The following is a 20,206-nucleotide window of genomic DNA, read 5'->3' on the forward strand; positions in this document are numbered from 1 at the left end:
CGCTTCACCCCTTGGCCTTCTTTTCCCGATCCTTTCCATACCATCAAATGCCGACTTGACGGGATATACTTCTGGGATGGTGTCCATGCAAGAATTAATTGAGCAACGTGGCCTTTGTTTCAAGAAGAGGATGCCAGCGAGTCAGTTTAGCTATGGCTCTTGCCAGCGTTTGAGAGGCTGGCTTGTTCAAGGAAAGCAACAGGGAATTGCGTGGAAGTTGGCAGAAGATGACTGATCGATCAATTGCGGGCAGTGAACAATTGCCATTTGAAGGGAAAAGCAACTGGTGTAATGAATTACCATACGCCGTAACAATGGACAGCCCCGCATGCCCCTGCCAATATTGCTACCTGTGTACCGTACAGTAACATACAGGCATATGCTTTGATGCACTCCGATTGCAAGTTGTCATCATCTTATCCGATAGCTTTTCCCCCTCGAATGTGCAGCTTCTCGTTTGGTATGGGCCGACTGATGACGAGATTAAATCCAAATCTCCAGAACTGAATCGAATCGAGGAGGCCACTAGAAGGAAGCTTTAACGCATAGGCTCAGAAACATGGATTCGAGTTATAAAGCTCGAAAAGAGGCGTTCGTGTCGAATCTCGCAGGTGGAAGCATCCTGGAGATCAACGCTGTCACCCTCGTTGCTCCTGTGAGTGGCGCTCTTGACCTTGCTCTACTGCACCTCGGCTAATACACTTAACCAACCAGACCTCCGTTCTTCTCTGGTCGGTGCTCCAGTCTCGTCTTTCCTTCTTCATCCCCTATGGTGCGCTAGCATTAGTCACCGACTTCTTCCTGAACGTGTTGCCCATTCTCTTTGCAACTACACTCTATTCATCTGCGCCATGGACCCTAAATATCCTCCTAGCCCTTCCGGCTCTCATACTACTTTTCACTTCGACGCCTTCCCGCACGCAACAGAAAGCTAAACCTCCGCGCCCATCAGCCGCAGCTAAGAAGAATACCCCAAAGCATGCATCTGACTCGCCCGAACCATTGCCCGTTCACCCGTTTCTCACAACATATCGTGCCGCCATGATGGTCATTACTTGCGTTGCTATCTTAGCGGTTGACTTTCGCATCTTCCCTCGGCGGTTCGCGAAGGCTGAGAACTGGGGCACATCGCTCATGGATCTTGGGGTTGGATCATTTGTATTTTCGAGCGGAGTGGTCTCTGCTCGCTCGATTCTTAAAGGTCGAAACAGTCATTCTAAGAAGGCTGGTCTGTGGCAGAGGCTGGCAGCCTCCGCACGACATTCAATCCCTTTGCTCGTGCTTGGATTGGTCCGGTTATATAGCGTCAAAGGTCTCGACTATGCAGAACATGTAACGGAGTACGGAGTGCACTGGAACTTCTTCTTCACATTGGGCCTCCTGCCCCCATTTGTGGAGATCTTCGACGCCCTAGCTGCAATTATTCCATCCTACGAGATCTTGTCCCTGGGTATTGTGGTCCTGTATCAGGTAGCCCTGGAATCGACAGACCTTAAGAGTTACATTCTTGTCTCTCCCCGTGGGCCGGATCTGCTTTCTAAAAACCGGGAAGGTGTTTTCTCCTTTCTTGGATACCTTGCGATCTTCCTTACTGGGCGTGCGATTGGCATCAGAATCATCCCGCGCGGAACGTCGGCGTCACGGTCACCTCAACAAGCCAGAAAGAGTGTGCTTATAAGCCTGGGACTGCAAACTCTGGTTTGGACAACTCTTTTCGTGTTTAATTCCACGCATGCTATGGGTTTGGGGGCCGGAATCCCAGTTTCGCGCCGTCTAGCAAATATGCCTTATGTGCTCTGGGTATCTGCCTTCAACAATGCTCAACTCTTCCTTTTCTGTCTCCTCGAGAGTACTTTCTTTCCCTCTATCCACCGGGAAACTGGCAAGGACGGTGAACTCGAACGGACATCATTTGCGACAAGCCGCATTATGACAGCCTTCAACAAGAACGGACTAGCATTGTTTCTCGTAGCAAACCTCCTCACGGGAGCTGTGAATCTGAGCGTCCCCACACTCGATGTCACCACTGCGCATGCCATGGTAGTCTTGATCGCATATGTGGCCATGATAACCGGCGTCGCACTGGCATTGGACAGAGCTAACATCAAGCTCAGCCTGTGAAATTATAGAATTGCCTATCTAATAAATGTGTAGAATAATAATGGACATATGTACAGTACGAACTTTAAAGTATAAATAAATGCATCAATAGAGCCGATCAGTGAGTGATCTTATGATGTGACACTGTGGCTTGGCGCTGGACCACATGCTGAACCGCGGTCCATTGATTGATCAAACAAAATGATTTAAACCCATCACTGCTACTCCGTACCCTTTCCCACGTTCCTCTCTGCGTTAGGGTCGAGAAATCGCCCACATCTTACAATGAGTTCCCAACCGCAGTTCATCCACTATCCCGAGACCCGCGAAGGGCCGTCCGTCCCCTACAGGAATGAAGACCAATCGATCCCCGTCTTTCGCGGCCTCCCTCTAGCTATCGGAGCTACACTGTAAGCTTTATATCAACCAAAGATTTCTCCCAACTTTAAAATAACGATAAGAAAAAGAAGGGGCAAAAATGATATGGATCGCGAAAACGAGATTTCAACTAACGTTTAATCCCAATCAGCATTCACAATGTGAACTTCATCCAAAGTTACTTCTGGCGCAATGCCGGTTTCGACATCATCCACGATATCCCTCATTTAAAGCAGTACCCTGCTCGCTACGATCCTACCGTTATTCCCATTCTCGAGAATAAGCCTGAAATTCCCTCGTCCCCGGCTGAACTCCCCATCCCAAGTCAGAGGAGAAACGGGCCATCGGGTTACTATACCTCGGCCGATTATCATGCGCTGTATAAATCCGGCGAATTGAAACCCCTTGCCGTGGCCGAAACGTTGATGCCACTAATCCGTCGGGATGCCGAAACTCCCGGTAAGCACTCCGTTGCATTCCTAGATTCGCAGGTCGAGCGGGTTCGTGCTGCGGCGGAGGCGTCGACAAAGAGATACAAGGATGGGAAACCGCTGGGTCCGCTGGACGGAATACCGGTTGTCGTGAAAGATGAAGTGCATATTGAAGGGTATCGACGGACCCTAGGGAGTAAATTGGATTTCACCGGCGAGTTCACGGGGACGTCATGGTGTGTGAAGAAGTGGGAAGAGGCCGGCGCAATCATAGTCGGGAAGACAACCATGCACGAATTGGGTCTGGGTAAGCCGTGTCTACAATATCGCTACCGATGTAAATGAGCAACATTGCCAACTCAGACAACACAGATACGAACAACAACAATCCCAATCACGGAACGCCCCGCAACCCTCATAACCGCAATTACTACTGCGGCGGCTCGTCCGGCGGGTCCGGCTACGCCGTCGGCGCAGGCCTGGCGCCCATCGCCCTGGGCGCAGACGGCGGAGGCTCAATCCGGATCCCCTCATCCTTCTGCGGAATCTGGGGTCTAAAGCCATCACATGGCCGTATTAGCGGCACGCCAACCGTATCCCTCGCGCAAACGGTCGGCGTCTACGGCCCAATGGCAGCCAGCATCGACGATCTAGCCCTCGCATACCGCATCATGGCGGCGCCAGCACCCGCAGAGCAAGACCCATCGTCCGCATCTTTTCCCGATCCCCTCACCACCCTGCAAGTCTGGTCCTCCAAACCGCGCACTAAAACTATCGGCATCGCCCGTGACTGGATCGACCGCGCTGAGCCTCCTGTTCGCGCCGTCTTCGACCGAGCCCTTGACTTCTACCGCAAACAAGGCTACGAAGTCATCGACATCACAATCCCTTACCTCCCCGAAGGCCAGCGCGCCCACATCCTTACCATCATGACAGAAATCGCCTCGGGCCTCACCCCCGACCAGGTCGGCAAGCTATCGGCCCCCAACAAGGTCCTCGTCTCCATGGGCATGTGGCAGATCTCCGGCCAGGATTTTCTCGCCTCACAGCGCCTCCGCAGCATCATCATGTCCCATCTCGCCTATTTGTTCGGGAAACACCCGGGCCTTCTCATCCTCACCCCCACTACGCCCATCCCCGGCTGGAGGATCAACGGCGAGGCGGACCTTTCGCGCGGCTTGTCGGATGGGAAGTCCTCCGTGCGCAATATGGAGTACGTGTGGTTGGCTAATTTCACCGGTTGTCCGGCTATCAACTGTCCTGCGGGATATGTGCAGGATACTCGTGTGCCCGTTGGTTTGATGGCTATGGGTGAATGGGGTACTGAGGAGGATCTTATTGCTTTTGCTAGAGACGGTGAGGCCATTCTGGATCTCTCTGAGAATCAGTTGGCTACTAAAGAGCATTTGGGTGAGCAGTCGACGGGTCTGAGAATTCCTTACGGTGAAGGGTCGCTGTGGGAAGATGTAATTGCTTCCGCGAGACAGTAAACCGTAGGTAAGTTCGATTGATGTTTATAGTTTGTCTTCTTGTTCTATACTTAGCACCGTAGTTGGTTGTTATAATGATTTTTGGAATACCTCGTCGATGGCATCGCTTGCTCGACGAAAAGGCGTTGGTACCGCCACTAAAGTTTTGGTATCATTGTTGTACTTGTTGAAAATATAGACATCTGAACATGAGTATGGACAGCAGAGGAAACTAAAAACAGTCAAAGGCTGTTTATACATTGTGCTCGATGTTCAGCCGTGAAAGAATGTTTCGTAACATTTCGTAACATACATAGATAGAGCATCAAGGAAAGCAAAGTAAATGTATGTACATCGTTGAAGATACATAAGGTTTGCAACGTTGAAACTTGGAAGATGGGCTCAGCCCTATGTCAAAAACAATGCGCGTGACACCAGGATCGCAGAACAATCAGTCTCCGCGTAGGGAAAGCCTCCTGATATGATGGGGAACATACAGGAACATTCTTATAGCACAGTCCTGGGTCACATAGTTCGTATAGAGTACATGAGACTCAGAAAGCCAGATAGAAACTGCGTCGGTCTGTCGCGTTAGATTTGAACACTCTCGCCACGTTTGGGGGCATGGAATTCGCATCCTAGATTAGCAGCCTGCGCCTGGTCTCGAAGTTGTGTCACGATCGTATCACTTGGACACGGGCCACCATCCATGTCTTCCTTAATGTGAATGAGATAAACCTTTAAGTGAATCAAGGGTGCCTCATGTGGCCAGTTAGACTCCGCATCCAGTGTTCCTGTAGCTCCAGTACCAGAAGGCTCAGTAGAACTGCCGGCCACTACCTGGGGGGCGCTGGTAATAGCCGTTGTAGAAGACCCAGGAAGCACGTCTTGTGACCGCCGAGTCTTAGGGCTCGTTGGCTGCGAACCTGCGGGTGTCTCTCTGCTAGGGCGTTTGCGTTTGCCAATCCCCGAGCTGCTTGGGTATTTGGCCTTTATAACTTCGCTAGCCAGCACCTTGAGTTCTGCAATTAAGTGTCGGGGGCAAAGATGGCCGTACAAGGACTCATCCTCCACATCATCAGTATAAGAGCATTCGATGAAGATCGCGCGTAGCTTCCCTGAGGCTATACGAGGAGCTGCCGCCTCCCAAACACGCTTGTTGCGGGGCTCGACTGAGATCGAATCGGGTTCAACGTCACCGAAAATGATAATCTCGCGGCCCGAGTGTTGTTCGCGTATGAAAAATGCAGAGCTTTCAACGCTCATCCAGGTATCTCGCGGGTTTGAGGGTCTAGGCATAGCCGGAGACATATACCTGTAGAATTCGTTCATTTAGTGCTACGAGCAACTTCCGAAGGACCAAACTTACCCCGGCTCTTCTTGAGTCAAAGAGATAGCAGCTCTTGAAGCCGAACGCATCATGAATGGATCACCCAGGTACATTGCATTACTTAACGAGCGCCGCATCTCAGCTTCGGGGGCATAGTGTCTCCTAGTACACCCATGACTGACGCCAAAACATCTGTAGTACAAGCCCTCACAAGCCCGGGTATAGCCTCTCGTTTCATCTCGGCCCATCCTTAGGTTGCCTCCCTCCTGCAAACGTTGATAGGTGATCAGACCTGCGCCACCGTCTTCGTCTGAGAGGTTAGGCCAGATCACTTCGTTGAAAATATGAGTCTTGATGGCGGAGATGACAGAAGGTAGTGCAGCCACTGTCTTGGGGCCGTTTGTTGCCTCTAGGATTGGTGAGTTCATGGCAAATCCTGAGAAATGGTCTAAGTGCGGATGTGTGACCAAGATGGTTCCAATGACTTCTCGCAGGATGTGTGCTGCATTCGCTGGAGCAGTCTGAAAAGGTAGAGGCATTTCGGTAAACGGGCCAGTCTGAACTATCATCTCGTCCATGTCGTTGTATGTTTCTAGGATATGAATTATTCCACTGAGTAGGGTCCCCGCATCGACGGCAATCACGGTATCTGGTCTCCAGCTGGTTGATGTCGACCGGACTAGAAGCCCCGTGACTCGATCCTCCCGTGGGCCTCCTGTTGGACCCTGTTGGGAAAAGTTAGCAATCAACGTATCTGTCGAAGTCCGAGAGTTGTATGACACCGCGGCAAAGATGGAGCACCGAGAGTGGTTTAGGCAGGAGCCACAAGACCCTGTCCTTCGGATACGAAACCCTCATGCGGATCGGGACAAAGAGGTGATTTAGGGAAAGGGAATTGTTATACGTGAAATAGAGGCTAGACTCACCAAGACAATTACTTGTAAATCTCCTTTGCCAGGCTCTGGGGGTCTCCCAAACGGACCCGTTGTAAGAGCTTCAACGTTGAGCTCTGGGTCTGCAATATCCTGCTTTGTTTTCACCCTTCCTTTTCCTCTCCCCGAAGCCCTTTTGGTTCGTGACTGGTTCATTTTCATCTGTATGTAACCAAGAAAACAGATTCGTTTTTCTGCAGTAAACAGATATGGAGAACAAGCATCTAATCGGGGTAGGTACCGAATATTAAATGTGGTACTTTTGTAGGTGTTGATCAGTTTACTTTTTTTTTGGATAAAAGAGAACGAGAGAGCGCGCGCAAAGGCGACTGCGACGTTCACAGTTAAAGGAAGATTAGAAGTTAATATAGTCTGCCCGTCATCCGGTCGAAAACTATCTCATTGCTTCTGCTCGTCAGAAATATAGCGAAATGGCAGACCTCCCGCGGTTTCGCGTCGCACGCGATTTCGCAATTAGAGTGCGGCAAGGAGTTGCGCAATGGTTCTGCAGGTCCTCAGGGTGTAGTCTGGCTGAGTGCAGGACTGGCGGAATAATTCGAGCACTAGCGAATGGTTGTGAGATCTCCCGTCGCGACATGTAGCGATGATAACGATGATCATTGCTAAAGACTCACCGACAAAGAGCTTCGAGAACCGAAGAAGCCAGGTCAATGCGTCCACGGATTGAATACAATTGCCTTCGGTAGAATTTCTACTTTCCACAGAATCTCCGACAAGGCTTGTACTACGCAAGCTAGAACTTATTTTAGGGCAGGAATTGCTTTTCCCCCCGATTCGGAGTTCGCGAGCGGAAGTGATGTGGCTGGTAATCTGCGATCGGGGAACCACGATTAACGGATAGTCCAACAAGAAACGACGAAGCAAGTTATAATGATAAATCGGCAAAGTATACCGCCTGCATATATTACCTTCTTTAAGTTACTTCGAGAAGTAGCGGGAAACCCCAGCCAGTTCAAAAGGGGGGTAAAGAGTGGTGCCGCGCACTTCGAGTTGGCGAACGATGGGACAAGAAGAAATAAGATCAGGAACGAAAGGAACAGCTTTCATTCAGCCTCAGCTCGCTGTGGCTCTTTGTTTTCTTTCTTTCTTTCTTTCTTTTTTTTTTTTCCCCTTTTGCTTTCCCCCTCACATGAGCAAAAGGTGGGTAAGCAGAGGCCCATCCTTTCATTTAAACCGATGGGGAATAAAGTTAGCACAGTAGCAACAACAGCTCTCGAATGTAACCGTGCGAGCTGAAAGGAAATGAATGGTTGGATGACGTCGACTAACCGTCTCCAGTTGCGGCACGAAAGCCGATTATTCCCTGAAACTCGGTGATCGATCTGAGATTGTGGGGAAATTCATTGCTCGACATAATCCATCTGACCCACTTTTCCCTTTTTGTTTTGCTTTTTTTTTCTGCCCTCCGAGCTGAGTATGTGGAGTACTCGTACTATAATACTATTCGGTGTAGGATAGTAGCGGTGTTGGTGGGAAGTAGCGAGCTTGTGCTCCCTCTTACATTTAGGAGCCGGGTACTAATCAATGAACGCATGTACTAATTTGCAAAAAGACAAGAGAGTCACTTGGCCCTAGACTTATTCAAAGGAACATGGTACAAACAAAGGATTCTTACGGCAAAATGTGGTCCCCCTCTCCTCCTCTCTCGCCATCGGAGGAATAAAGATATGTACTGGGCGGAATTGAATGACAATCCCTTTAACCCTCAAGAGGGCATTGTGATAAGGTCGAGTTGAGGTACTGTAATAGTGTCCCATTTGCCATGTGGGATCTAATAATAGCACCAGCAAATCGAAACTCATCATTTCGATATCATCGACAGACATTCACCACGTTATCCCTAGAGGCAGCTAGCTGATCAACGTTCTATGATTACCGAGTACCCCAAATAAAGTTGTATCATTACGGCCAGCATTAAATGCTCAGAAGCGTGCGGCAGGGAGGTCTCTCTTTTACGAAACTGAAGAAACATGTAGTCAATATATAATGAAGCATGAGAGGCTACCAAGTCCGATAGCAGATATAAACATCCATAGATTGACAGTGAAAGGTCATCTGCGGTTCTGCGACTACATGTACAGGCAGACAAGAGTAGATGTGAGTATAGATGCCGTCAAGAAAGAGCAATGTTTGTGGTTGGGCTAGTTCGAGCGTCACCCCATGCACAGCATAGAGTCATTCCGTTGCACGTACTTCTCAAAGGAAAAGCAAAAGAGGATATCATTTGACAGGTCTGAAATGTCGAACCCTTCCAGAGGTAAGCAGATTCCTAAAACGCCTTGGGTTGAGCTGCAAGCTTGCCCAGAACGTTGGTGGTGGTGTTATTTCTCCTCAAAAGTATGTTGATCTGAAGAGACATATAAAGCAAAGCACAAAGAGCCAATCCCTATATACGTTATTTATTTCGTGTCATTGCCACATCCGGGTGGCATAAAACCCATAGAAAGCCCCAACCGCAATAATCCCATCCATTGGAACGCCAACCGTGGCCGCTAAAATCGATTAACAGAGAGGAAGCCAGCATATTCGATGGCTCGAAAACCATATACACACATCATAGGGGGTGTTGCTAATAACGGAATGAAACAGAAAACTTGAGTTGTACGCTTCGGCTGAATTAGTTGTTTCCACTCGGACGCGAAGGATTGCCATCCCGGTTGCCGACAGCCGCATCATAGCTAGGTATCGGTGGTTGATTTTGGCGCGGTAGATCTTCACTACCTCTTCGGCTGCTATCGGGGCTCGAGTATTCCGGTGGAGGAGCCAGGTCGATATCTTGGGTATTCAATAGTGGAGTATGCTCCCCATCGCCAACATTTATGCGGCTTGAGCCTTCTCCGGCATCTTCGTTTGAAGGAATGTGAGCGAGCTGGGCGAGGGAAATATCCGTCGGGGACCGGACCGGACCGGGGCTGGCTGATGGTGCGATTCTGACAGTGGAGCTCGTACGTGCATTGTTGGCATCCTGATAAACCCGCTGGGAAATTTGAGCAGCACTCTCGCGACCGGACTCCAGCAGAATGCTACCCTGCTCGCTACCATACGGTGGCGGGGGGGCCAAACTACCGGTCATTGGCGCCAACCCCCATTTCTTGACGTTGGCCTCGATAAACACAAAGCCCATTTGACCAAAGTTGACATGAACTGTGCAGGGCCCATTTGCCCCGATAGTGGGGAAGAAGTTTTGTGCTTTCTGGCCATGAACCACATCTTCCAGTTTCTTGCCATTCCGAGTGAAGAATATCGTACCTGAGCGAGGCCGATAACCGACGCCGATCACATCGCCTTGCGAAAGCGGAGGGCCATATGGTGTTGGTGTGAAAGGCTGATTATATCTCCGGTGACCTGTGGTTTGGTATGCTACCGAGGCTCTATGATATCCTACGAAGAAACAGTGACATTAGTGTTTGGCACATACCAGGAATCACCCACCTAAGTGATGCTAAGCCTACCTGGTAACCGGAACAAAGGATATGGCTTAGTGGTCATGCCAATACTGATGAGAGTATTTTCGGGCTTATCGTATATCTTTGCTTCCCAATAGTAAACATCGTTCTGTTTCGGAACAGGTAAATTTGTTTGCACACTGCATTCGGAATCGTAGAACTCAATCTCTGTGCGGGCCTCGACAAAGCAGTTGGCGATTTCCAGCTCCGGTTGAAACTCCCATGCTGAAACGCCCTTTTCTTGGATCGCGAGGAACTGGGAGAGAGAAATATCGGTTTGCATCGATTCGGGCGGGTTGGCTTCGATGAATGCTAGGATGCCGCAGATTAGCGATAAATGATTCTATCACATCGAGTCCTTAGATCTAGTCGCCAACGAGTAGAAACTCACCCTTTGCCCTCAGATACTCGGACCGCGACAAATCATCCATGGCCTCTAAAGCCTCAGTCTCCTCGCGCAAGAACGCTTGCTCATCATCATATTCACCCGGGCGCCCAATGCGGTCCAGAATAATTCTACCACGTTGAGTATACTTGAAAAAGAAGAATATCGCAAGAACAAGCACTGCAACTGCTGCAGATCCGAAGGCTGAGAGGACGCCGATCAAGATACCCTTGCCGGTAGAACCCGAAGAATTGCCACTGGCGCTGACCAGGCCACCATCTTGACTTGGAGAGGACATTGCCAACAGGACATGTTCAATATTGGATGCCACTCGTTGAGGATCGGTGGTCGCATAGCGAGACTGCGAGGCTGGTGACGTTGTCGGACCGCTTATCACGGAAGTGGTGAGGGTCGAGGGAGCACCCCATAGGGCACTGAGCCCCGATGCCTCAGATCCCCGCATTGTTCATTGACTGGTTTGAAACTCGACGTCAAATTTAAGCTAGTATAGAAAATGTTGAGAAGAACACGAAGAGAGAGAAATAAACGACAGCGATCAAAGTGGATGGAAATGAAGGGGCGGAAGGAAGAGGGTATAATGATGAGATGAGAAGATGAGTTGGTGAGATGACAGTACAGGAACAGCGAAGTTAACAGTCCAGATTCGCCGCCATGTGGGGAGGCGCAGCGACGCTTCCGGACAATTGCGTTCGGATAACGAATGTGTTGGTTTAACGTCCTGTATTACAAAGAACTGATTGGGACCATAGCTGCTTGTCTTTCATAAAATATCCTGTCGCCAATTTCAGAGATTGGAATTCTCTATGCTTATACCCCATGAATGCAAGGCTAAGAAAAGGGGTGTGAGTTTTGATAGTTATTCTACCACTCCTTGGAGCCCTGCCTACACTTCTAATTCCTCCCGACCAAGAAAATCTAAGTACTGTATGGTTATTACAAGGAGGATGACCCTGCGTCCAGTACAATGGACAGATACATACACACAGTACCGTACCTGGATATTTAGAATACTACGAGAGGTGGTTGTGACTACTACTACGTAGTAAAGACCATCACAAAGTGCAGTCAAAATACCGGATGTACGATACCGTATCAGTAGGTGTACCCGACCTCAACTTAGCCGCCTCCAAATTAAAATAAACCAGCTGAGCGATGATACATATCTCTTTGCTCCTGCGTTGCCTTCTCTTATTCTCCCTATTCTCGCGGTCTCTTGCAGCCCCTTGGCTTCTCATGTAGATATATAACTCTTGCTCCTTTCCACACCCCTTCGTAGATATGCGTTCACACATATCTCCAAGTATGCGTGTCTCAGAGCCATCTGACGTTGTCATCCGTTCTGACGATACCTGCCATATCCACCTTACTTGGTCAGGTAGCGAGTGCGATAAATATCCAGGTACGCAAAGGAGCTGAATCCTCTGGATTCATCCCCTCCATCCCTTTCTTTCCAGCGCCTAGAGTAACCTTGATGGCTTTTGGAGGCTGACAGACGGCGGTCCGCAGCAAAGCAACATGCGCGTAAGGTGGCCATGAAATTGGGGGTGTCCTCGGGCCTTATCTACCTTGTCGGTCAGCCCACGGTCAATTGGGGCGACTCAGACCAACCACAGCCTTTTCGACAGAGACGATACTTCTACTACCTCAGTGGAATAGATGAGCCGGATTGTTACCTGACCTACGATATTCAAGCGGATTTGTTAACGTTATACGTCCCGGACTTCGACCTACGTCGTGCGGTATGGATGGGACCGACGCTAACTATCGAGGAGGCTCATAAACAATCCGACGTGGACCGTGTCAATTTTTTTGCTGCCTTACAACATGATCTTGAGTGGTGGACAACAAAGAACAAGGGGACCCGTCCGATATATGTTCTGCATGATAGCCAACAGCCACTGATACCATCAAAGCGCCTCTGGCTAGATAATGAACGGCTACTTCCTGCCATGAATGCAGCTCGGGTCATAAAGGATGAATATGAGCTGCGGATGATACGCCAGGCAAATTATATATCTGGCCTGGCACATCGCAAAATACTTGAAGATATTCACCGCATGTCCACAGAGGCGGAAATTGAGAGTTCGTTCTTAGCGACCTGCGTCTCCCACGGTGCCAAGAATCAGTCATATGCGATCATTGCTGGCTCGGGAGAGAACGCGGCTGTCCTTCATTACGTTAAAAATAACGAGCCTCTTGATGGAAGACAGCTGGTCTGTCTAGATGCCGGGGCAGAGTGGAGATGCTATGCAAGTGACGTGACCCGTACAATTCCCCTGTGGACAGACTGGCCTAGTGAACGTGCAAGGAACATTTACCGTGTAGTCGAGGAGATGCAGGAAGAATGTATTAGACGCATCCGAAAAGGCGTGCGATTTCGAGATCTGCAGCTGCTTGCACATGACATTGCGATTAAAGGGTTGCAGAAACTCGACATACTCACAAACGACTGCACAAGTGCCATCTACGAATCCGGGGCATCTGCTGTTTTCTTTCCTCATGGTCTGGGTCATCATGTTGGCCTCGAGGTCCACGATGTCTCCAAAAGGCCTATCACAGCTTTGGATGGGAATCAAGCTAATTGGGGTAACCATAACTTCGTACCGCTTCTTACCGACAGCAGTTGGTCCGTACCATTATTGGACGAGGGCATGGTAGTAACCATTGAACCGGGCATCTACTTCAATAGACTCGCCCTATTGAATGCGCAGAACCAGCCATTGGCGAAATACATTAACTTCGATGAGGCTGAGAAGTACATTCCTATTGGCGGCGTCCGCATTGAGGACGACATTTTAGTTACCGCTAAGGGGTACGAGAACCTGACGACTGCACCAAAGGGTGAGGAAATGTTGGAGATCATCCGTCGCGGGATCGACAATTCTTAATCTCATTCGCATATACTCCAGGTGGAGTCGTCACTGTCATTTTGTGGTTTCAACTCCTGTACTTTCGGGTCAATGATCTTGGATAATTTGGAGCAGGGCATTCTAGACTCGTAAAAGACGAACTATCAAGAGATTACGGTTATGGAGTCCTCTAAGGAGGAGTACAGTAGTTAAGTGGCGCCCTTCTAGTCCCGTCTCCCTTTTCTGGGGCTTTTCCTAGGCGCCACCTCTTCAACCATCTCTGTCATATCCACACCACTTTTACCTAGATTGACAATAGTAATAATTTATACCCGCCGTCTAGAAGGCTTTTCACTCTGCTGATCGAAACGACCACCACGGTGCACCACCGCACAGAACGATTCGCCAAGAACCCCCATAGTATTCTTCGCCAAAGATTCCTTTACATTCCCACAAAGCCAACAAACTAAAATCTTTAGACCGACAGTGCCCAATTATTGTCTCGACCCGGTGGTCTTCAAATAGTCACTAATAATGATCTACCTGGCGTTTGAGACAACCATGTCTTACCATGAGTGTGAAGCCACTGAGGACAAATGAAAAAGAAGGGAGCCAACGTGGGAAGGGAAAGATACAAAAGAATTCCGGACGTAGTACCACGACCCAAAAAACCCAGCAGACAATACAACAGTTGTTCAATGAGACAAACAGAATATTCCATGTGCTCTGAAAATTTTTCAGGTGTGCCTACACAAGTGGACCACTGACGCATGCACAAACAAGTGTCAAATGATGATAGCTTCCCAGTTAGTCGAGTTTGAGGTACTCCGTAGGTACGGACCTAATGATGGACCTTCTCAGCCCACTCGAAACGTGCATGAGACTAGCTAAAACTCCCCAATAGTAAAGCTCTACTCCGTACCTCGTCTAGCTTTGGGTACTTTTGTGCGTACCTTCGGGTCCAAACTAAACAGCTACTACTATGAAAAGGAGGTGGTACCCAGTCCAGCAACACCCAACACGCCAGCAAGAAAATAAACCGGAATGATGAAAACCCCAGCCTGATACCTAACCCTCTTGCCTTGGCAGGTTAGAGCAGATCTTCAACATTTCGCTTTTGTATTACCTACCTTGAGACACGATCGATTTCCATTCCTATGATATCATTGCGGTCATGCCGCGAAATCCGTTGATGGATGATGAGGGCAGACTTGGGATGTTCTATGGTGTTCTTCTGACTAAATCATGTTCCCTGTTATGGAAAATTACGCTCGGTATCAAAACTGTAAGCGCGCCGATCGGTCCGTACGGCATCCCTCCTTTCTGTCAGGTTTTAGGCACGGGGCTGCGGCATCGGCCTTGTATGGTATTGTCAGCAGGCAATTTCTGAAGAATCGGCACGAGAATTGCCGTCATGCCACGACTGAATTTTTATTGTTTTTTATTTTTGCTGCCTTCCTAAATCTTCTTAGTGTGGCTGTCTAACGTCTCCTGATCGGGATCTACGCAACTTGCATATGGACCCTTGCTATTTGCTTGCGACGGAGCCGTACTCCGGACTCCGAATATTTTTTTGTAGATGAGAAATTATACCTCCTCTGGTACGGCGTACAATGAGCCATTAACGACGATTGGCTGTAAATACCTCAATGATTATTATTCTTGAATTTTTTGTTACTTTGGCATCAGATCTTGCGTGACAATTGAGTTGAGCATGTCTTTGACTTGCTCTCTGAGGACATTGACGGTAGGATGACTCAAGAGCACGCAAGAACCGAATCCGCTACGCCATTCCAGATTTTGATGAGGCCATTTTTCACCATACTAAGGGCACGTTAGGTATTTTTGCTTCTAGACTACAGAGTGTGGAGATGGTACACCCGAAGTAGGGGCTTGCTGTGGATCCCCCGTCCCGGATGATGAGATTTTTCTTCCCTTTTTAACTCCGGCTCCATTTTCGGCCCTAGTGAGTCACACCACTGGAGCCAGCACACTCCATTGTAGTCATTGATGCTATATAACGTAGCTGATGCTAGATGTCTACTGATTTGGCCTTTTTAATTCCTTCCCCTACCTCATCTCATCCTTCCCAGGGGGTGATGGTCACTCCCTCATTACGACTTTATAACGTTCCCCTCCCAAAAGTTCTGATATTTCCTCCTTGCTTGCTTGCTTTCTCGTCAATCCCGGGTGTCGCAGAAGAAAAAGAAAACCATCGGAAGGACCGTCCTCGTCGCTCGCTTAGGTGGATAGAAAATGGGACAAAGGCATAACAGACGTCGCACACGCCCACGATCTCGAAACCGCAGCGCTAATCACTCTCCCATTGAGCTGCCTCCATATAACGTCAACTACACTCGCAGTCCAGCTTTTCTAAAAACGACCCCTGCCGCCTGCGATTCACTCGACTCCATCTCAATACCCTTCGCCCCGACCTGGCATTATGGGTATACAACATGGCAGAAGCGTGACCGCACGTTGCGGCTAGAGGCCTTACGGCTGGAGGCTGAGCAATGTCGTCTTTTTGGTGGTGAACCGGGAGATGACGTCGGACTTTGCTATCGTATGCTCGAATACTTCGGTGGACTTGATTATATCGACTCGTGAGTTACCCATGTCCTAATAGCGGTATCTCTTAGATTTTCTCCTCTAACTAGCTTTATTAGCTCACAGAGTCCGAGACTACTACCTGGGTGAAGGGCAACTCAAGATCAAAAGCCTTACCGCCATCAGCGCCCATATCACCATATTTGGAATGTTGGAATCAAATGAAAATTCTCCACATCCAGAGCCGATATCCGGACAGACTATCCTGCAAGAAAAGAAAAACCCTCTTGATAGCAGGAAATCACCAACATGAAAATAGTCGGGATCACCAGTTCCGTGGGAAAACCAAGTTTACGACTTGTAGCAATGAAGATATCTCTTCCTGCGCACGGCAGGAAGGGTATTGGATTGGTCCCTTACGACTTGGCCACGAGTTCCTGGTCCAGAAGATGACTACGTCTGTCACGTCGAGAACCGAGGGTTCTTCTGATCGGTGGGTTGAGTTCGCATCTGACCGTGTGTTGATGCTTGAAATCCCCACTGAGCAGGAGGGCTCCTGAAGTATCTCCGCCGCATTCTTTGTCAGATTCCCTGCCCCGACTGTTACACGATCCACCATGCTGTTCGAAACCAACGATATAGAGAGGAGAACATCACTGAGATAAGACGTTTCCTCCCATATCCAGTCGTCCGTTCCATTAAACCCGAATTTGGGTTCGTCCATGGAAAAAAGAAATGAGGCTCAAACCTCGTTATGACTCATGAGCTGATTTTTGTGTTCACCGGAGGAATAGAGCCATCTAGCGCGATGAATGAATTTTGATGATCTGTCATGTATAAAATTAATAGAGGTGTACTTTGTATATCATAATGACCATGTATCTCTGAAACATGCTGCAAAAAGCTCACTGTAGGTTGTAGTCCTCATACTAGAAAGGGTAAAGAATAATTGAAGTCTACCTTTAGCGCTGGAGTCTTAGTGCCTGGTCAAGACTGGCTTGCCAGCCTTATTTTTGTGGCGACGACAGCACCCTTACGCCAAGCCATGTTTGGAAGGCGGTGTGGGTTATGACCGCCCCGTAAAGGACACGGTCGATCAGATTGAAGGTTAGTACCACGGCGGATGCGATAATTATCAAGATACTACAGACGGGACAACCTTCTCTTCTGCCACTCACCCTCCTTCACCTACCCTGGAAGGGAACATGCTCCTGGGAACAGCCGCCTAATTCTACATTTGTCGCATATTGCTTTCCTACCCAGGAACCTATTTATCTCGCCGCACATTGCGTGTCTGACGGTCACACGTTGTCTTATAGTCTTGCCCATCGCGGGCGACCGTGTCTTCTGTAAATCCACTTCACCATGTCTACAGATTACACCTATGACGAACAGGTTAGCACTCAACCGTTTTCCCAAGCTCTTGGATCAAGTAGCTAACAATCATACTCATTTCAGGGTCAATTCTTCCCGTTCTTCATCCTAACCCTTACGGGTCTTGTTACATTCCCGTTAACATATAATCTTCTCAAGCCGAGCAAAGGTCAGTACCACTTTTGTTCTCATTTACGCCGATCCCATATTATCTGAATGTTTACCTTTTAAACAATTATTGCAGAACTCGAGAACACCGCCCCTCGAATAAAATCGGACTACAAGCCGGAACATGGCGATCTCATTGAGGCGCAGAAGCGTAAACGTTTACGCAAGGAGCGCAGGATTAAGCGCATCGTTACCGTTGTCTTGGGATATGCAGTTATGGCTTGGATGGTTTATTTGATTATTGTTACTGCCAGAACAGTGCCCAAGATTTGGGATCCTTATGACATCCTCGGCATCTCCAGGGTGAGCTTCTATATAAAGCCCACTCGATGGGGACTATCAACTGACTAGCTTCACATATCAGAGCGCCGATGAAAAAGCGATCTCAAGACACTACAAACGTCTATCTCTTATCTATCACCCCGACAAGATTCGGCCAGACCCCGCGAAGAATGAGACTATCGAAATGCTCAACGAGCGTTTCGTTGAGCTGACCAAGGCCTACAAAGCACTTACAGATGAGGAAGTTCGAAATAACTATATTCAATATGGCCATCCCGATGGCAAGCAAAGCTTCAGCATTGGTATTGCTTTGCCGCAATTTATTGTCACGGAGGGAAATGGGAAGTACGTTTTGCTCGTTTATGGCGGCTTGCTCGGTGTTCTTCTCCCTTACATTGTCGGTCGGTGGTGGTATGGCTCACAGCGATACACCAAGGAGAGAGTCCTCGTTGCTAGTGCAGGGAACATTTTCCGTGAATACAAGGATGGTATCACCGGGGGTGGAATCGTCGGTGCTCTTTCCTCTGGTGACGAGTTCAAGGATATGCTCAAGGGCTCGCAAGCAGAGGCTGGGCTGGCGAAGCTGGAAAAGATGGTCTTAGCAGATGATTCCTCGTTCCTCTCTTCTGCAGACCGTGAGAAGCTTAAGGAGCTGGATGATTCTACACGCCGGAAGGCGCTTGCTTTGTTGTGGGCTTACCTTGGCCGCATTGATTTAAATGATGCTACACTCAATGGAGGTAAGTCTTGCATTGATCGCAGGGACTCTAAATGGTCAATGTATTAATATACCTATGCAGAAAAGTACGAGGCCGCCCCCATTGCGCTCTCTTTGAACGAAGCGTTCACAGCCATTTCTCTGGCATTCGGTAACCTTCGTCCCATTTTGGGCTCTTTCCAAGTTTCTCAGAATATAATCCAAGCCATCGCTCCGGGATCATCCCCGCTTCTCCAATTGCCTTACTTCACCGACGACATTGTCAAATCTGTTGAAGGCGATGACGCCAAAACTCACTTCAACGTTCAGAGGTTCATGAGCTTGCCTGAGGATAAGCGACACAGCCTCACAGTTGGTGCAGGCCTTTTGTCTGAGAAACAATACGCAAGCGCCATCTCTGTTGCTAAGCAGCTCCCCGCTCTCGAAGTTTCTAAAGCATTCTTTAAGGTTATGGGAGAGAAGGTTATCACGCCAAGCAGTCTTGTCCAGCTCGTTGTCAAAGCACGGTTCGTCCCTCCAGGGTATTCGAACGTTCCGGAAGTGACCCCAGCCGACCTTGAGGATGTTGACCCTGATGAGGATGATCTCGATGCTCTCATGGGTCGCAAGTCTACCAAGACCAAGAAGCTCGCCAACGGTGAGAAGGTGGAGAGCAAGGTTGAAGCCATTCAACCGCCACTAGCTCATGCACCATATCTGGCTCGTGACCACTCTCCTCGGTGGCATATTTTCTTGGCCGATCCCAAGCAGGGCAAGATGGCCGTTCCGCCATTTACATTCACAACCTTTGACAAACCCTTGTTCGATGAAGCTGGGAAGCCTACATTTAATGTCCAGACTCTCAAGATGCAGTTCCAGGCGCCCCCTCAGGTCGGAGACTTTACCTTTGTGATGCACTTGCTGTGTGACAGCTACCTCGGTCTTGACACGAAGATGGAAGTCACGCTCCACATCGATGATCCTGCCAAGGCAGCTGCGCTGGAGGAAGAGGATGATATCAGTGAGCCCGATGAAGGTATGGCTTGCTTTCTACTAGACAGCAAACCCCTATCTAGAGACCACGCTAACATACCATCAACTACAGATTCTATTGCCGGTCAAATGCAGGCCTTGAAGACCGGTCAACCCCCCAAGAAGAAGGCCAAGAAGCCAGAAGATGACTCTAGTGAGGATGAGAGTGATACAGACGGCGACGCAGGAGATACCAGTGATACCAACACCGAGACCGACGTTGACGATTAAGCGGTCCAGCGGATGGCGAAATCGGGAACAAACGGAAAAAAGTACAAAAAAAGAACATCTTAGTCAGACGATACAAGAAAGCGACGCTAGTCGAGAATAAGACGGTACAGCAGGAGATTCGGAGAGATAAGATGAGAACGACGTCTTCCTCCCTCTGGCCTTATGATATCTTCTTCTGCTTGTTTTACCACATATATTAGATTTATTTTTTCTTACATACCTGTTAGATTATGCATTATATCAGGGAGTTATATCTTTGTCTTTCGGAGTCTTGTTACCCTTGTTGTCTGTGATTAACTTGAAAGCAAAAGTAAGGCAGGGCGTAGTTTATGTTCCCAACATGTCTTTATATCCATGTAGTCATGCCAACCAGATTGTACGAAGCCATCAACTCTGACTTTTCCTCTTCCGCATGCGGGAGCTGATGATCTTGTCGGTTGATCCTTTCATTGATAAGAATAGTATTAGAGATTCCATTAGATACCGTGATAAGGACAGGATGACTTCGTTGGC

At 48.7% G+C, this 20,206-nt stretch overlaps 8 protein-coding genes across 8 annotated transcripts; 5 read left to right on the top strand and 3 right to left on the bottom strand.

Annotated features, from left to right (window-relative positions):
• Positions 1–559: 559 nt before the first annotated feature.
• Positions 560–2,121, top strand: gwt1 (putative GPI anchor biosynthesis protein Gwt1; the record flags this gene model as incomplete). Its single annotated transcript, XM_001818141.1, has 2 exons — positions 560–655; positions 715–2,121. The coding sequence occupies 2 exons, from the start codon at positions 560–562 to the stop codon at positions 2,119–2,121; spliced, it is 1,503 nt and encodes a 500-aa protein (XP_001818193.1).
• A 264-nt stretch (positions 2,122–2,385) lies between these two features.
• Positions 2,386–4,399, top strand: AO090005001244 (amidase; the record flags this gene model as incomplete). The annotated part of the gene is made up of 3 exons (XM_001818140.3): positions 2,386–2,510; positions 2,630–3,216; positions 3,282–4,399. 3 exons carry the CDS (start codon positions 2,386–2,388, stop codon positions 4,397–4,399), a joined length of 1,830 nt encoding a protein of 609 aa, XP_001818192.1.
• Positions 4,400–4,969: 570 nt separating this feature from the next.
• On the bottom strand, positions 4,970–6,796 carry pdeA (3',5'-cyclic-nucleotide phosphodiesterase PDE1; the record flags this gene model as incomplete). The annotated part of the gene is made up of 3 exons (XM_001818139.3): positions 4,970–5,693; positions 5,748–6,433; positions 6,635–6,796. 3 exons carry the CDS (start codon positions 6,794–6,796, stop codon positions 4,970–4,972), a joined length of 1,572 nt encoding a protein of 523 aa, XP_001818191.3.
• A 318-nt stretch (positions 6,797–7,114) lies between these two features.
• AO090005001242 (uncharacterized protein) lies at positions 7,115–8,015 on the bottom strand (the record flags this gene model as incomplete). The annotated part of the gene is made up of 4 exons (XM_023238431.1): positions 7,115–7,203; positions 7,276–7,471; positions 7,886–7,893; positions 7,931–8,015. The coding sequence occupies 4 exons, from the start codon at positions 8,013–8,015 to the stop codon at positions 7,115–7,117; spliced, it is 378 nt and encodes a 125-aa protein (XP_023089283.1).
• A 1,263-nt stretch (positions 8,016–9,278) lies between these two features.
• On the bottom strand, positions 9,279–10,790 carry AO090005001241 (SSH4 family protein; the record flags this gene model as incomplete). The annotated part of the gene is made up of 3 exons (XM_001818137.3): positions 9,279–10,042; positions 10,114–10,419; positions 10,499–10,790. 3 exons carry the CDS (start codon positions 10,788–10,790, stop codon positions 9,279–9,281), a joined length of 1,362 nt encoding a protein of 453 aa, XP_001818189.3.
• A 1,025-nt stretch (positions 10,791–11,815) lies between these two features.
• Positions 11,816–13,401, top strand: AO090005001240 (aminopeptidase P family protein; the record flags this gene model as incomplete). The annotated part of the gene is made up of 2 exons (XM_001818136.3): positions 11,816–11,912; positions 12,020–13,401. 2 exons carry the CDS (start codon positions 11,816–11,818, stop codon positions 13,399–13,401), a joined length of 1,479 nt encoding a protein of 492 aa, XP_001818188.3.
• Positions 13,402–15,618: 2,217 nt separating this feature from the next.
• On the top strand, positions 15,619–16,059 carry AO090005001239 (uncharacterized protein; the record flags this gene model as incomplete). Its single annotated transcript, XM_001818135.3, has 2 exons — positions 15,619–15,965; positions 16,029–16,059. 2 exons carry the CDS (start codon positions 15,619–15,621, stop codon positions 16,057–16,059), a joined length of 378 nt encoding a protein of 125 aa, XP_001818187.1.
• Positions 16,060–17,274: 1,215 nt separating this feature from the next.
• On the top strand, positions 17,275–19,693 carry AO090005001238 (J domain-containing protein; the record flags this gene model as incomplete). The annotated part of the gene is made up of 6 exons (XM_001818134.3): positions 17,275–17,304; positions 17,368–17,452; positions 17,528–17,754; positions 17,816–18,473; positions 18,534–19,466; positions 19,536–19,693. 6 exons carry the CDS (start codon positions 17,275–17,277, stop codon positions 19,691–19,693), a joined length of 2,091 nt encoding a protein of 696 aa, XP_001818186.1.
• Positions 19,694–20,206: the final 513 nt, after the last annotated feature.

Source organism: Aspergillus oryzae, chromosome 1 (genome assembly GCF_000184455.2).
Source record: "Aspergillus oryzae RIB40 DNA, chromosome 1".
Taxonomy (NCBI): Eukaryota; Fungi; Ascomycota; class Eurotiomycetes; order Eurotiales; family Aspergillaceae; genus Aspergillus; species Aspergillus oryzae.